This window comes from Coloeus monedula (genome assembly GCF_965178545.1).
Source record: "Coloeus monedula genome assembly, chromosome: 20".
NCBI classification, from domain to species: Eukaryota; Metazoa; Chordata; class Aves; order Passeriformes; family Corvidae; genus Coloeus; species Coloeus monedula.
This window is the reverse complement of record NC_138800.1, coordinates 9,099,086-9,114,699: the sequence shown is the minus strand read 5'-3', so window position 1 is coordinate 9,114,699 and position 15,614 is coordinate 9,099,086. Positions and strand designations below refer to the sequence as shown.

The following is a 15,614-nucleotide window of genomic DNA, read 5'->3' as shown; positions in this document are numbered from 1 at the left end:
CTCCCTTTTCCCCTTTTTGAGCAATCTCTAAAGATTAAACAAGCAAATACAAAACACATAATTGAAACAATTTCCCGGCTCTTTTTAGAACTAAATTCTATTTGAAAACTACACCAAGATCTTGCGGCTTTCTGCAGCACTTTGCAGCATGGTTTGTTTGCATAATCTCAGAATATTTTGAAAAGTACATAAAATTTGGAACTGTGAATTGCAGTGCAGCTTATAATATACACTGAATACTAAGTTCATTGATAAAGGCACCAAAATTCAAGTTATTGCCTAAACTTGAGGGATTTTTTTCCCCATTTTGAGTTCAGATTTGCGTTTAAGACACGAGCGCTCTGTTGGAGGTGTGCGCGTTGGTGGCTTCACTCCCATGTCGCCCCTGTTTTCCAGGTACAGGATATCTCCTTCAGCCACGACTGCCGCTGGGTGGTGGTCAGCACCCTCCGAGGCACTTCCCATGTTTTTCCCATCAATCCCTACGGAGGCCAGCCCTGTGTCAGGACTCACATGTCCCCACGGGTGGTCAATCGCATGAGCCGCTTCCAGAAGAGCGCGGGGCTGGAGGAGATTGAGCAGGAGCTGACGTCGAAGCAGGGAGGACGCTGCAGCCCCGTGCCTGGCCTGTCAAGCAGCCCCTCTGGCTCACCTCTCCATGGTAAATCCACTTTCTTCCTTTCTTTCCATCGTGAAGATAATATGAATTTCATAAAATGAGGTGCTGTAGGCATTGTGCAAAAATATGTGATGTATGCAGATATTACAGGAATGAGCCAAGGTGGAAACACTTCAGGAAGACAGTTCTAGTTTTGCAGCTTGCTTAAGTAAACGATGCTATCACAGGTGTGTTAATAATTTCCACTCTAAACTGACGGGTTGGGGGTCTTTAGGTTTCAAGTTTTGTTTCTAAGTAGCACACAGTCAGTAAACTGCTCTGTATTTATTGCCTAAAATTCTCATTGCTCATCGGCCTTGATGAGCATGAAGCACATCTGGGTATCTACAATAAATACTGCTCGAGGAGAAATGCGGGAACAAGGCAGTGGGAAGCTGATGGCACAGATTTTTGTCCATTTTTTTTGTGTGTGTGGGAACAATGTGACAAATGATGTGCAAAGGTGAAAGATCTGCAAGAACTGATCTGTCCATCCTGCTCCTGTGGTGGACGTGCTTTGGAGAAACTCGAAGGATGTGAAGGGGAGCCTCAAAAAATGTTCAAAAATTATCATTGTCACAGCTTGTCCAGTTTTGTCTTTTATTTCAGCCCTGCTCTTTCTGTGCTAGAAGCCATTTTGTTTGCATTCAGGATTTGCTGCATCCTTATGCTCCCTTTCTGTTGAGAGTAAGTCACAAGTTCCATGGAAGTGGAAGTTTGAGTAGCAGTTTTTTTGGGGTAGCCACCCTTTCCCAGTCTGAGAGTACTAAAAATGGCCAGGAACAGTCCCTCTTCCCTAATTATGAGCAGGATTAGGAGCTCTTGTGAAAGCCCAACTATGTGCTGGGCTTTCTGCTATAGAGAGAACCTTTGTGGGATTTCTGAATCAAAGGAACTGTTTTATGACTTGGTGATTATTAAGGGAACCAGACTTGCCTCAGAAGCAGCCTCTGTATTTTCGCCTTTCTTTGGACTTTACTGAACAAAGGTTTGTGCGTGGCTGTTCTGGAGCCATCCTCTTCTGCCTGGAGCCACTGGAAGGCACCCAAAACGTGCTCTGAACTTTCTTCCTCCTTGGAGACAGTTGTGTATCTACCATTTTACTTCCTCTCATCTCTGTACAGCAGCTCAGCCTGAAACAGGCTGGGGAGTGCTCTGAAGGTTCGCTATGGCACATCCAACCCCTTTTAACTGTGGACATCATGGAGAGGAGAGGAAGGAACTGTCAGTTTGTGTGGCTATCACCCATCCAATTCTATTTTCTGTCAAGGGAAATTGCAGTAAGTTGTTGCCTTTACAGTACTCTGAGGTACATTTGAAGTTTTGGATATATTTGACACTTCTTTTAAAGAAGAATCAGCAGTTTCAGGATGCTCAGTGGTGGAGGTAGGAGACAGGCATGCATGGACGAGTTACTGAGGGAAAGGCAGCAGCTTTTAGGGGAGTGTCTCAAGAGTTCTGAGGCTTCAGTTTGCAAATGTCTGTCTTGAAAGATAATAAATCAGATTTCTTTCAAGATCTCTGTGCAGTCATCACTGCTTGAAAAATTAACTCTGTTTAAACAATCGTCTCCACTGGAAGTCTGCACGTGGGTGCTGAGAATTAAGGCAGGAAGGTGACTTCGATTCCTAGAGGACTTCACACAGATTGTACTCATCACTTCCTCAGTGCAGAAGTTGGACATGTGCTAGGACTGTGTGTTGGTAGCTTGCAAAACTTCATATGAACATTTTCCATGAGAAATTTGTGGGGATTGTATAGAGGAGTTAACAGAGTTGTCTTTTAAAAAATTAGGAGAAAAAATAAAATAGTTGTGTTTGAAAGAGTCCATTTGGTAAAGTACTGTAATATTTTCAGTAATTTTATTGCTGCTTTTTCATTTCAGTAATCTTTCAGTTCCCCTGGCTGAAGGCAGGCAGGATATTGAGCCCTATTCTAAGCTTTTTATAAAAAGCCATTTATCATCAACTTGTAAAAAACCCCTGAAGTTCAGAGCGACTTTCAGCAGAGGGATTGTGTGTGTGTGCCTGTGTGTGGCAGCAGGATTAGCCAGAGACCGATGATTATTTTAATTTGTGAGCTAAGATGTGTTTACTTAGATTGTAACAGCTCCTTACCATATTATAATGTTAAATTATTGTTGTTTGGAGGAGTCACGGCAGTCTGGTGACAGAAGTGTAAACGAGTACTCGAAACAGAAAAGAGCAGTTCTGGGTTCAGTTCTTTGTTTTACTTCTCACTCGCTCTGCAGCCCTTGGTGAATTTTATTCAGCTGATTTTGTCTGTCAGCTTTCTGCTGTGTGACAACAATAATAATCCCTGTGTTGCCCGTGTGTGGAATGACTTTAATTTTGTAGCTCTCTTCAAGAAGAATAACTGTTATGTTCCTTAATCACCCCTCTAAGTGCGGCTGATTATAATGGAAATAAAGCCAAAGACCATGTCCTGGAGAGCGCCATTGCTCTGGGACAAGGTGTTGATTAAGTGACTGATTCAGAGAAGATTGTGGCAAACTGGAGGATTTTTCCGTGCGGAGTCATGTCATCACGATTTTTCCTCTTACATCTTTTCCAATTTTCAGTAAACCCTACATTAAAAAAAACCTGCTCTTAATCCTTTTGCTGATACTCCTTTTGCGTTACAATATCATTGCTACAGCCTCAGGCCGAAAGACTGCAGTGGCTTATCTTCCCTTTTGATTGGCAATTGTAACTTATTGATGGTAATTTGTGATTAGCTTTTGTTCTTGTAAATATTTTCAGCGTTCAGGCTCTGTCATGTTTTTCTCGCTTGTTTTTTTGCCTCCTGGTTTCAAAATGAAACTGTTTGCTGTGTATATAGTAGCAAGGCAATCTATTTACATTGTGTTGGAGCACCCCAGGACTGTTTACCCGCACAATGTCAGCCTTTACTGGGGGTAGGGATGATTTCATTTCCAAATGAATCATCGTTTGGCTTTGTTCTTTTCAGCAGAATGAAGTAAACTGTTAAATAGAGGATGATAAAGAGATATTTCCTTTGCACCTTTTATAGCCGACAGAGATTTTGTTTGGGCTGTTCTGTCTGTTAATCCAGCGAGGTTGTATTTTTGTCATTCCCTTGGATTGCCAGAGTGTGTTGTCACGAATATCTGAGTTATGTTGGGATCCTTTTATGGGCTTTTACTGTTATAAGAGTGTTACAACATCGGTCGGTTGTTGGGGGTGAACATTAGGGTAAAATACAGCCGTACGTGGCCCTTTATTTGTATAAAACGGGGTTTATGGTTCCTTACCTGTCTCACAGGTACACCATAAGGATTAAAGGGCGAGTAGTTAAAGCAGAACTGTGTCCTTGGTGATTCAAACTTCTCCCTATTCTCTTCAGGACACCAACATGTGAATAGCAAGGAGCATTTAGCTGTAGAAATGCAGTGCTTTACTTGGAAGGTTGAAAACTACATATAACTCCAATTATTTTAATAGTGCAAATTAAAATTTACAGAATGTTATTAATTCTTCCATCACCAGTAAGTGAATAAAGTCTCTGTAGCTCTGCTCGCTCGGTTTTCTCTGTTGTTGGCTGCAGGAATTTCCAGTACCAGAACAAATAATAATCCAGTAAGTTAACATTGGATCTACAGCTACACATCCTCACCTACTAAAAATATTCCATAATAATATGATTCTCTCTGAATTTGTCTTGTATTTCATTGGGCATTGAAGTATTTATTTATTTGCCAAAAAACTGTTCATAGTATGCTATGGTTCTGTTTCAGATTTAATACTGATGCTGAGATGGAGTATATAAATTTAAAATTATGAAAAAACCATGTTGTTCTCGATACAGTGCGTTCAGGCTTGTATTTATCTCTTTATAAATATTTTAGTGTGGCACGTTTTTCATTGCAAAATCTTTTCTAAGTTTAAAAATCAAAAGGTTTTCTCTTGATTTTCCTTCATCTGTCACAATCGCAACATGATTAAAAGCCAAACATAAAACTGGAAGTTTGATAAACATGCAGCCTGAGATGCTTTACATATTTTCACGTTACTTTTCACTATTTCCCAGAGTGAAACTCCTTTTACTAGAAGAATTCTTATGGGAAAGCAGAGTTGAAAGGACTGACATCATCAGCCCTTCCTGAAAAACAGATTGGTTTCCTTTAAGTAACACTCACTTAAGAAACCACCTATTTAGAGAGAGGCAGACAAAAATAGTTTCAAAGAAAATTAACTGTATAATAACTTAAAGCACTGGAGGGCAGTTCCTTCACGGAGTTTAACACGAAACGCTGTGAACACGAGCTGAAAGCGCTTCTTCGAAAACTCCGTATTAAGTTTAATTTTTCTCTTTAGCGTCTCACGATAGAAACAGTTTGCGTGGAAACAGCAAAGCAAGCTGCGGCATCGCCCCGCGTTGTTTTAACGTGCTTTTAACATTTCTATTTGTGTCATTGTCGTGTTTCTCCACAGCGTCACACTCGGCTCTTTTTTTATTTACGCGTCATTTCAGATAATTTCAAATAATTACTTTTCCAGCTCCGCTTCTTAGCGCAGGTTTCGCCGCGGACGCGTCTGCCCGCCCCGGGTCCCTCAGCGCTCCCGCCTCTGCCCGCCGCGGCCTGCAGGGGGCGCCCTCCCCCCGGCCATGGCGCCTCAGGCGGGGCCGGCCCCGAGAGGGGGACCTGGCGTGGAACCGCCGTAACACGGACAAATGGTGGAGATGAGGATAAAACCCTCTCTTTTTTAACTAATACAGACACTGAACTGCTCGTATAGGCATCATAAATATTTATTTATTTGCAAATATAAACCCTCCACGTTCACTGTGCTGCCTGAAGCACCCAGTGATTTTCTTCGCACTCTCACCTGAAGTTTCTCTTCACGGTTTTAAGGCAGTTGGGAAAAAAACAAAGTTAATTTATCTGGTGGGAATTTTCTGCTAGTGACTTTTAGAGACCATTCTGTGATGATTCCTTCTTTCTGGAGCAATCCCGTCGCTGGCTTTGGAAGGGCCCAGAGCAAGCCCAGGTCCCACATGTAGGGCTGGGAGAAGAGGTGGGAAGAGCTGGAATCACCAGTTTGGGAACCGGCCAGCAGCTTACTAGGTCTAAGGGAGCTGTGTTTGCTGTGTTTTAGCTGCCTTTTCCCCCTCCCTCCTTTTTTTTTTGTAATGGGTAGAGAATCAGTGGAGTGAAAGAAGTGGGTGGTATATTTTGGATAGTTTCTGAAGTGGAAGGAAAAGATACATTCCCTTCAGATAAGTAGGGAAGTGTAGTGATAAATTTTGTCACAAGGGAAGTTCGTGTCTGTACATCAAGTGTTTCAGAAGCAGGTTTTAGTAAACAGCATAGATCGAAGACTGGGGTAAATACATGTTCACCTTGATATTTGAAAGAGAAGTTTCAAATATTACGGATAGATTGAAAATTGAAGGAGATGGACATCAGAAGGGAATTGCAGCTCTTGAGATACGGCATGTAAAAATCTATGACTGCGTGGTTTAGCACAGCAAATGCTGTAGCAGTGGTCAGAGCAAACTGTTTCGGAAAGGTTGTGGGTAGGCAGGCGGAGAGGAAATAATCGGCAGCACACAGGAGACCGCGATGGCAGAGATGGATCGCGAGGTGAAGGGAAAGGGGAAGGCAGAGAGGAGTGGGATTACCACAGATGTGAGCGTCCCCCTGAAGTTTTCCTGTCAAGATGGATGATTTCAGTCTTGGTAACATCAAATGGAAGGAAATTTTGAGAGGGTCAAGTGCTGATGTGTGAGAGTCAGGTACTGAGGGAGTCCAAGAAGTGGTAACTGGAATTTTAAGGGTTTATCTGAAAATGACTGAGAATGACAGTTTGGAATTTTATGGTTATTTCAGTTGTTCCTTTGATTACTCCCTCTTAATTTACAGTAAACCCATGTTTTTCCATCTGCAAATCTCCCCAGCTAACCAGTACATAAAAGGCAGGCTGGTGCATTTCCTTCTTGTACACTGCAAGTAGTAACAACATCCTGCAGCTGATGCAGCACTTTGATAGGATTTTGCAGTTGCCAATTGGAAATTGATAAATAAGGATATTAATGATCCATGAGAAGGAACGTGCTCGACTTTATGTCTTCTCAGTGTGTCAGTGCAGAGTTAGGTACACTTGTGTACAGCTGAAATGAGTGTGATCAGCATAAAACCCATCACTAGGATTGAGCTTTGGAGTAACAGTCCAGCTGAAAAGAGTTGGTCACTGAAGGAGTGATGCAGGAAAGATTCTCTGCGTGGTTCGTGTCCAAGGCACAAAGTGGAAAGGCTGGAATTAGGTCAGGAGAAGAGTGGACTAGCACAGGGGAGACATTGCTGTCCAGACATTTGCTGGTGGGTCAAGGAATGTAAGTGGTTCAAGGGAGCTGCCATCAGTGAAATGACAAAAAGTAGCTTTGCTCACCTGATACAAGCCCGTAATATATTGGATCAGAAGGTGAGAAAGCAGAATCTAGAGTTTTTCAAGAGACTGTATCAGCTGAAGGAGGAGGTTTAAGTATGGAGGGTGTTGCATGACAAGGGAGGTTTGGCATGAGGGAAGGTGAAAGCATGTGAAGCTCCGTGTTAGTAACCAAGGAGGGGAAGGAATGGGACAAGAGCTGGTGGGAACAAACATTTTATCTGATGGACATGCTGAGTTCAAGCCCAAACACCTTCTGCTTCCCCTGGCAGTGGGTATTCTGGGAATCCAGGGCTGCTCCCTCATGTCTGCAGCCTGAATCAGACTCCCTGTCTATACGACTGGTGATGGATTATGCAGTAAATGGGTGTTGCCCTTGTTACCCTCCTTTTTTTCCAGCTTATTATTCTTAAGTAAGGCATTTAATCAACTGTGCATCTTTGGTAGCCTGAAAAATGTAAACACTTTATGGAAAGAAACGTAAGCATTAAGATTGGAAATAAAATATACTTCTATCTTTTAAAAGGTTTATCTTTACCCCTAAATACGCTGATTGAGCTTATTCTTTTTTGCTTAGTCCTTGTGGGCTGTTAAATCAGTTGCTTTTTCCCATCTCAAGGAAATGCATCTTTGACACTTCTCATGACCTGAGTCACGATGCTGTCACGGAGCCAGAAAACATCCTCAGCGGTCATGGGTAAAAGAGCAGAGCTGCCGTGGGTGTGTGGCGGGTACAAGGGGGACAGATTGCTATGGTTTGTTTCAGTTCCTATTCTATGGGTGTTTCAGACAAGCTATTTATTATAATTACCCATGGATATTATTATCAAGTTCTCAAATGCAGTGGTTCTCAAGGCACTTTTTTTTTTTCCACATAACTCGGGATAAATCCTGTGTATTCAACCCGGCTTGAATTCAGGTGCTAAAATATTTGTTCTTGTGGTTGCAACTGGAGGGAAAATAAGGCAGAGATGGAAAGGTGGGGATAAAAATCACAGATGTGTTAATATGTAGTTTATCATCAATATTAAATTGGAGTAAGCTCAGCCCTTTGGGTAAGGGGCTGCCATTAAACTTTCCCTATCTCCTCACTGAACACATCTGCACACAGAGATGTCCTTCAGAAATTCCCAGCCCGGTTCATTTTGTAGTTTGTAGCTGATCAGTTTTTCTGACTGTGCTGTCCCAATACAAAAACAATTCAACTCATAAAGATAATTTTATTCTGTATCATTTGGAAGAAAAGTCTGAGACACCAAAATTTTCCAAAGTTTACAATGCTGAAGTGTCTCGGAGTCATCCCTGAAAGAAGGCTTTGAATTCAGAGCTGTGCTGATCTGAATTATGATGGATAGACACGACGAGGGGCAGCAATAGTGCATTCTTGTTTTCTCAAGCGCTTCATCATTCACCAGCAGACAGTGTTAGCAAAATTCCCATGTGCAAGAAATCGGAGCAACAGAGTCTCTCCACAGCGCCCGGAGGCTGCCTGCACGATAACCTCATTAGTGCAGTGTTAGTCTGAGCTCACAGAGTCCTGTCCTCTGAAGAGTTTGCAAACTCCAGTCCAGTGCTGTGGTAGCCACAGCCTCTGGCCCACAGCTGGCTTACACCCACATGGAGGGGAGGATGGCACTGCTCCTTCATGTTTGTTTGCAAAATACTCTGCAGCTACACCCGTAGTAGTTACAAGAAACTCATCGTGCATTCTTCCCATCTGTGGATTGCTTGAAGGTGCAAAATCTGTTTCAAAGAGGATGGACTTGGCCCTGGCTGTGCCTGGCCTTTGCTGGAGATGACCCAGCAAAGGGTGACCAGTTTGGCTGATTTGGCTGGTAACACCATCTGGAATAGCCCAGCTTAAGTGCTGCCAGTGCTGCCTGCGCAAAGCCTGCAGCCAACAGCTGGCAAACCAGTTTGGTTGGGTTTATTTTGAGTTTTGCCCATACATGGACTTAAGCTTTGCACAAACAGTATTTTTAGTTAAATAAATCCTGAAAAATGATGATTATGCCAGACTTGTGTGTGTGGTGGTGGAGGGGTTGTTTTCTAAGGAAATGCCACGAGACACCTTTATTTTACAGCTCTTTGAGCAGCTATAGCACAGCAAACCAGTGTCTGTACAAAGTGAGGAGGTGAAACAGCAAGGGAAGAAGCAGGTATTTGTGTCGGGTTTTCAAGGAGTTACTCTTTGCACAAGGCAGTTGACACTGTAGGTGTCCTCACAGCTGTTGTGAGAGGTGTCACAGGGCCCAAGACATTGTTGCTGTTCTGGCAGAATGGTTTCCTCTCCTTTTTGGTTCCTCTGGACTGTCAATGTAATTTCTTTTCCATACAGGAAAAGAAAAAATACACATGGAGCTAGGAGAAATGACCAACCATAGATCACTAATTGTGTAAGTAAAGGATAGGTTCAAATCCAGATAGAGCTTGAGGTTGGAACTGTTCTTTCATGATCCATCTTTGGCCAGGTAGAGGCACAGCCAGGTAGAGGCACAGGCAGCAGAGAGGTCGTGGGAGTTCCTTCTCTGCCGAGGACAAGAGGAGATTATTGGGTATCAGTGAGTGAGAGACTTCATAACTGATGACAAAGTTTCTGAAACTGAAGATAGCAGAAAAACTCCAGAAGGAAGGGACTGTTACCAGGCCATGTTCAAATTTTGAGTGGATGATGCTGAAGTTCAAGGAGCTCGGGTGAGAGGGCAGGGGACTCTGTCCGAGCAGTGACTGGGACACTTGGGCTGGCGCTTGTGCGTCTCGGCAGAGCCCTCTGACTTAGGAGCTGTCACCATCACATGCCTTGCCTAGATGCAAACAGAGAGCAAGCTCTGCTTTCTTAGGACAGCCGTGAGATTTAGTGCAGCTGTGTTTCCAAAGGTTCCATATCAAACGGATTTAAATGTTACAAAAACAACCGGCTGCGTTATTTTCTCCCATCCATTCCAATGGAAGCAAGTTAGTGATAGGTTTAGCTCTGAGTAGCTACATGATGTGTGTGCATATGCTGTAGCTAAATCATAATATTCTTCCTTTAATGGGTCTGATTGTACTGGAAATATTGAGGGTTAGGGTGTGAAATGAGTTTAAATTTGATAGGACACAATTCAAGGAAATGGCAATGTAACTTTAATTGAGAGGCGATCGTTAACTAAAATAATTAGTTTCCTGACTTTTTCTAGGAAAATGTCTAACATTTTACAAAGAAAGATAACACATGTTGGACTGAATAAAACAAAACATGAAAGAAAAAGCCCACTTTGGCAGTAATTAGGGCTCTTGGTGCCGGGTGTGTTTCCCGGGCCGGTACTGAATTTGTCTGTCAGGCTCTTCCAAGGACTCCGTGAGCCAGCATTGCTTCCGCTGGGTTCTCTGCTCGGGTCACAAGGCAGCGTTTCTCACCAGGGCGCTGCTGTTTCCTCTTCCGACTGTAGTAGATTACAGATTATACTGGAACATGTCTGAGGAAAGGTCAGAAATGAGGGTGAAAGTCTTGGAACTGAAGCTGGGAAGCTTTCCATTCTCATCCGGGAAACTTTTTGTATTGAATAAAAAGCAAAGCAAAATAAACCAACACATCCATGACACTCCTGTTGTTCCTGCCATTTCTTGCCTAGCAGTATGAAAGGATTTTCTTTCCCTTGCATTATACAATTAGGGAATGTTTAGCTTAGGAATCCTCAGTGTTACACTAAACAGAAATAATGGCCAAACATAGTTCATTTTCCTGTAACTTGGCCTCCACATGATTGCATAGCCCGGAGTTACTGCGTTTTTATTTACCAAATTATAGATGTTTATATGTAGTGTTAATGTCAGTAGACTACGTGGTACTCTTTGAAATGGAGTCTGTTAAATACTGGAAGATATAAAACCTAATCAAGTGGGGTTTGAATTTTAATGACACTGCATTACTAAGCTTTTTGTATTGGAGTAATGGAAGAAAAATGGAAAAAAATCAACATAGAAGCATTTTATTATAAGGCTGAGAGGTGCTTGATACCACTTTAGTTTTTCAAATAAAGTGTATAGAGAAACTAAAATCCTTCTGATCATTACTTTCCTACCAGAAAAAATTCTCTGGGCCAAGTCCTTTTTGCTTTGCTCGCTGACAGTTTACACCAAAGAAAATCCTGTAGCGCTTGGAGACATGTCATACACATGCTGAAATGTAACGGGTAAAAGGGTTTAGTTTCAGTTTGTTGATAACTTAGTGTTTGCATCCCTTAGGTGTGAGGGTGTAGTTTTGGTTTTAAACTTGGCTGTGATTTAGGGAGCTCCATTTCCACACACAGATGGGATCTGTGGTACTGGTAGGTTCAAACTCAGTTGAAATCAGGTGAGAAGTGATTTGGTTGCGTCATTGTGGAACTATGCTGGACTAAAGAGCAGAGTAACGGGAGCTGCATCCATACCATTCTTTCAGGATCCCATGAAGTATTTTTGCGACACTGTGTTGCAGCTGAACACTATCCCTGGGGCTGGGGAATGTCCCTGCCAAGCTGCATTTGGATGTATACTTTTGTCATTAGTAGTGCCAAAAATCAGGGTGTTTCTCCTCCTCTTTCCTCTGTTGATCTCTGACAGCAGTGCCCCCAAATGCTCCTCTCAAACACTGACCAGTTTGAAATCTGGCCTGAATTCATCAAGGCTCTTAGTTGATCAGAAGAGGACATGTAATTGTATTAATTGCTTTCAGTTGATTGATTGCTTTTTGAACAGTGTTAGAAGCTTGCAAATCTTGAACATACTCCCCTTGATGTAGCTTTCTTTTCTTATCCAAAAATACAGTTTGAAAACTTTAAAAAGTGTAATTTGATCAAATGTTTAAATCTCATATTCAGGCCTAAAGAGTAACTTACAGAGTTAACACTGATCGTAAATAAAATAATTGTAAGTAAAATTTTAGCTGTTGATAAATTGACATTGCAGTGGTGGAGGTGTGTGGAGAGCTGAGGGTGTCTCTGCCCAGGGGTTGAGGAGGGAAGCGATGCCGTGGGACCACGAGCCTGTCTGGCCATACCTGGGAGCTTCTCCTGATGGCTTTTCCACAGATGTCCAGTTTTGTCAAAAACCACTAAATCTTGTGAAGTTTGTTTTCCTTATAGCATCTGTGTTTTATAATGGTGCTTTTAATTTGTTTTTTCTTTGTCTGCTGGGATTTCTTTTGTCCGGCACTTTCAGGCCTCCCTTTTTTCCTCACTGGAAGTGAGTCTGTTAGTGATGGCCGGTTTGGGAATACAGCTCGGCCCCGCCGGCCTGGCAGCCGCTCCCTCCCTCTGACAACAAAGCCCATTGTTGTTTTCTTTCTTCACTTTTATCCTCAACTTAATCTATTTCTGCTTTGAGTGTCAGTGGAATAAAATGTCTGGAAAAGCGTGGCTCAGGTTTTGTGGGGATGAGATGGTGGTGGTTTTGCAGACTCAGCAAACAGGTCCAAAACCAGAACCAAGGATTGGGTTTTCATGTCTCAGTAGGCAATGTTTACCCAACATAAGGCTGCACTTGCAAATAAACTTGTCAGACTCCAGAGCCACACAGCATCCTCAGCTTTTTGGAAGTCCTGTAGTAAAATTAGTAGGAGATTCACCAGCCTAGGCTGGCTTTAATATGTTCAATGCACAGCTCTGATACGAAAATCTTCTCTATGGCAGCCCATGGAAAGACAAATACTTGACCCCATGCCTTGCACGGGGTCCTGAGGGCTCTTGGTGATTACCAAAAGAAAAGTGCCCCCTTGCTTGGGATGCTCAACTGGAAATGATCCTTTAGAGGACACGTTTGCCATGGAATTGTGCTGGTGATGATTGATTGCAATAAAGGTATTCCTGGAGGAGTCTGTGGGATGTGATCTGTGTGTGTCAGTCTACAGCCATTTACAGTTAAATGCACTGTCCACATGTCGGGAGGTAACTTGAGTTCAGCATTCTGGTGGATGAAAAATACTGGATATTTCTACCCGACTTAAACTTTGGCTTATTTGTTGCTTGTCCTTTGACAGTGAATCAACAACGGCTTGAGCTGTAGAAATAATGTTGATGCTTGACTGCATTCTTTGTGCTCTTTTGGCCTGATCTGACAGCCCTGTGTGCACACAACTCCTGTTTGCTGCAGGAGTTTCCTACTTGGAAGGGCTGGAGGAACGGAAGGGTCATTTTTCGGATTCCTGGATGGGTACAGCAGCACACCAGAAAATTGGGGGGTTTTCTTTAACCTTAATCATCCCCTTCATCTTAATATTATTGTAGTCAGATTTTCAAGAACAACTTTCCTGTCAAAAATAATTTCTCTCCTCTTTGTAGCATTCCAACTTTTAATTTTTGTCTGGTATCACTTTTAATTACATTTTTTGCAGTTAAGCAACTGACTGTTGCAGCAGAAAATGCAGGTTGGCAGGCAATGGTTATTGTGACATATGTTTGGTATTTACAGCTTTTCCATTTGTCACAGCAGAATTTTTTTGTCATGTTTGTGCTGTGAAGTGCTGTGCGTTATGAGGTCTGGTTTAGTTAATTTTTTATTGAGGTTTGTATATATCAGATTAAGCTACACTTCCAAATACATAGTTACAAATTAAATGCTTGACCTCCTAAATGTTTTTTGGTTTCTTTCTCCAAGAAGAATCATCTTACATTTTAGTCCCTTTCAGAATCTCTTTTACATTTTCATTCTTTTTTTTGTTTAGTACTTTTTTTTGGGTTTAATTATGTGTTCTTATAGGTGAGCCTTAGAATTTGTAAGATGTTGTTCCTATGATTAATAAAAAACTCTGAAGGGATGAGTTAATCCTGCAGTTTTCTAAGTATCCCAAACTGCCTTGGGAGTCCTCAACTTGTATGGAAGCGAAGCAGCTCATCCTTGTGTAGGAAGGACATCTGTAAATTCCTCTTTTCTCTGTGTGCAAATATTCCATTGAAGGTTTTGCATGTGCAAAACCACATGAAGTTGGGAGCAGAGGGCTCTGAGACATTAAATGTGCCTTGAGAGGGGAGAGGGAGCTGTTCCAACACAGCCTTTGGATCAGTAGTTCAGAGTTAGTCATTATATTCTGAACAAGTAAAAGAAAACAAATTACGGACATTTAGAGCCCCCTCAGTAGATACTGTCAGTGTTTGCTGTGCCTGTGTGGATCCAGGGGAATATGGGAGAGGGAAACACTTCCAGGGAGGCCTTGGCTGCAGGAACAGTAACTAATTAGACAATAATGCACAAAACTATTCATATGTCTTCCTGCAAGAACCTAAAGTGCATTATTAAACTAATCTTTAAAAAAATTAATTGCATCTCAGTCTTATTTAAAACTGAGCTGGGATTTTTTTTCCTTTTCCCTTTTCTTTTTATTCCAAGTTGGTGCAGGAAAATTGCTATTAATGAAATCTGCTCTCTGGGAACTTCAATAGGCTTGTCCTTCATTAAAGCTTTGCTATTTCTCTTAAAACCTATTGATGGATGCTCAGGCCAGATACTTATCTCAAAATACACTTTGTAATTTCATCATTTCTGTTATTGTGCTTCTCTGAGACACAGAGGTCTGGGGACTTTGCAGAAAAACCCAAATAAAACCCCCAAGCTTACAGTTATATAGTATTAAAAGAAGGGTGAAGGAAGCATTGAGTGTCTTTAGGATGATGAGACATTCATTAAGATTTTTCCGCCTTCCTTTTCCTATTTTCAATCCATCTGAAGTACCATTAAAGCTTTTCAGGCAGCTTCCTGTGAGAAACCCTTTGCTGTGCTGTTTTTCTTCCTTGAAAAAAGGTGGCTGCTCTTGAGGCAGATTGTATGGATTTGGCCTGGGATTTGTATAATATCTGTGTAGAATGCATCGGTTGTTTAGGAACCTAATTCCCAATATGGTTCCCTTTTGATTAAGAACAAAGCCAGCATTTCACAGCATTATAGGAACACAGAAAAACAAGTTAATGATCTAAACCTTTTAATTCATGGTTGCTTGTCTATTTAAAGTACTTTTGATTCTGCTATAAACAGACTGGCCCCTTTTTTTGTTTAGCTTTTTTCTTTGGTTTCTTCACATTTCTTTCTTTACTGTCCATGAAATTTGGAGCTAGTTTCCTTTTCCAACTGAAGAATGAAAGGTTGTGACTACAGAGTGATACAGCGAGTAAGAAAGCGTATCCAAACTGGGCACCCATCCAGCACAGACCTCTTTGAAACCAGCTAAATTTAGGGTTGTTGAGGGTTTTTTTGTTATGTTTCTCTTTCCTTTTTTTCAGTACCTATGTTTCATTTTCGTCTTTTTGAAAGAATATGAAATTAGTTACTCTTTTGATACTTTCTTGATTTTTACATGTAGTTTAGTGTGGCTTTATTTGACATAGTTACTTGATATTTTCCTCCAGCCTTAGTTCTGCAGATGATTATTCTGCGTGTCTTTATCCATCGAGACAACAAAAGCGACCTTTTCAGGACTTCCAATTACCAACACTGTATGTGGTACTTTAGGAAAATAATTCCCTTCCAGATACTCCCTTTTTTTAAGTAGGGAATTGGAATCCAGAGCTTGTCCTTCAAATCGAACTCGAAAACTT

At 41.7% G+C, this 15,614-nt stretch overlaps 1 protein-coding gene across 7 annotated transcripts in view; it reads left to right on the top strand.

The window, feature by feature from the left end:
- BCAS3 (BCAS3 microtubule associated cell migration factor) overlaps positions 1–15,614 on the top strand; it is a 300,156-nt gene that overhangs the window by 81,050 nt on the left and 203,492 nt on the right. For all 7 annotated transcript variants that reach the window (XM_082294442.1, XM_082294446.1, XM_082294444.1 and 4 more), the window contains exon 15: positions 397–661. In XM_082294442.1, coding sequence (XP_082150568.1) covers positions 397–661 — 265 coding nt within the window. The remainder of the gene's footprint in view (positions 1–396; positions 662–15,614) is intronic.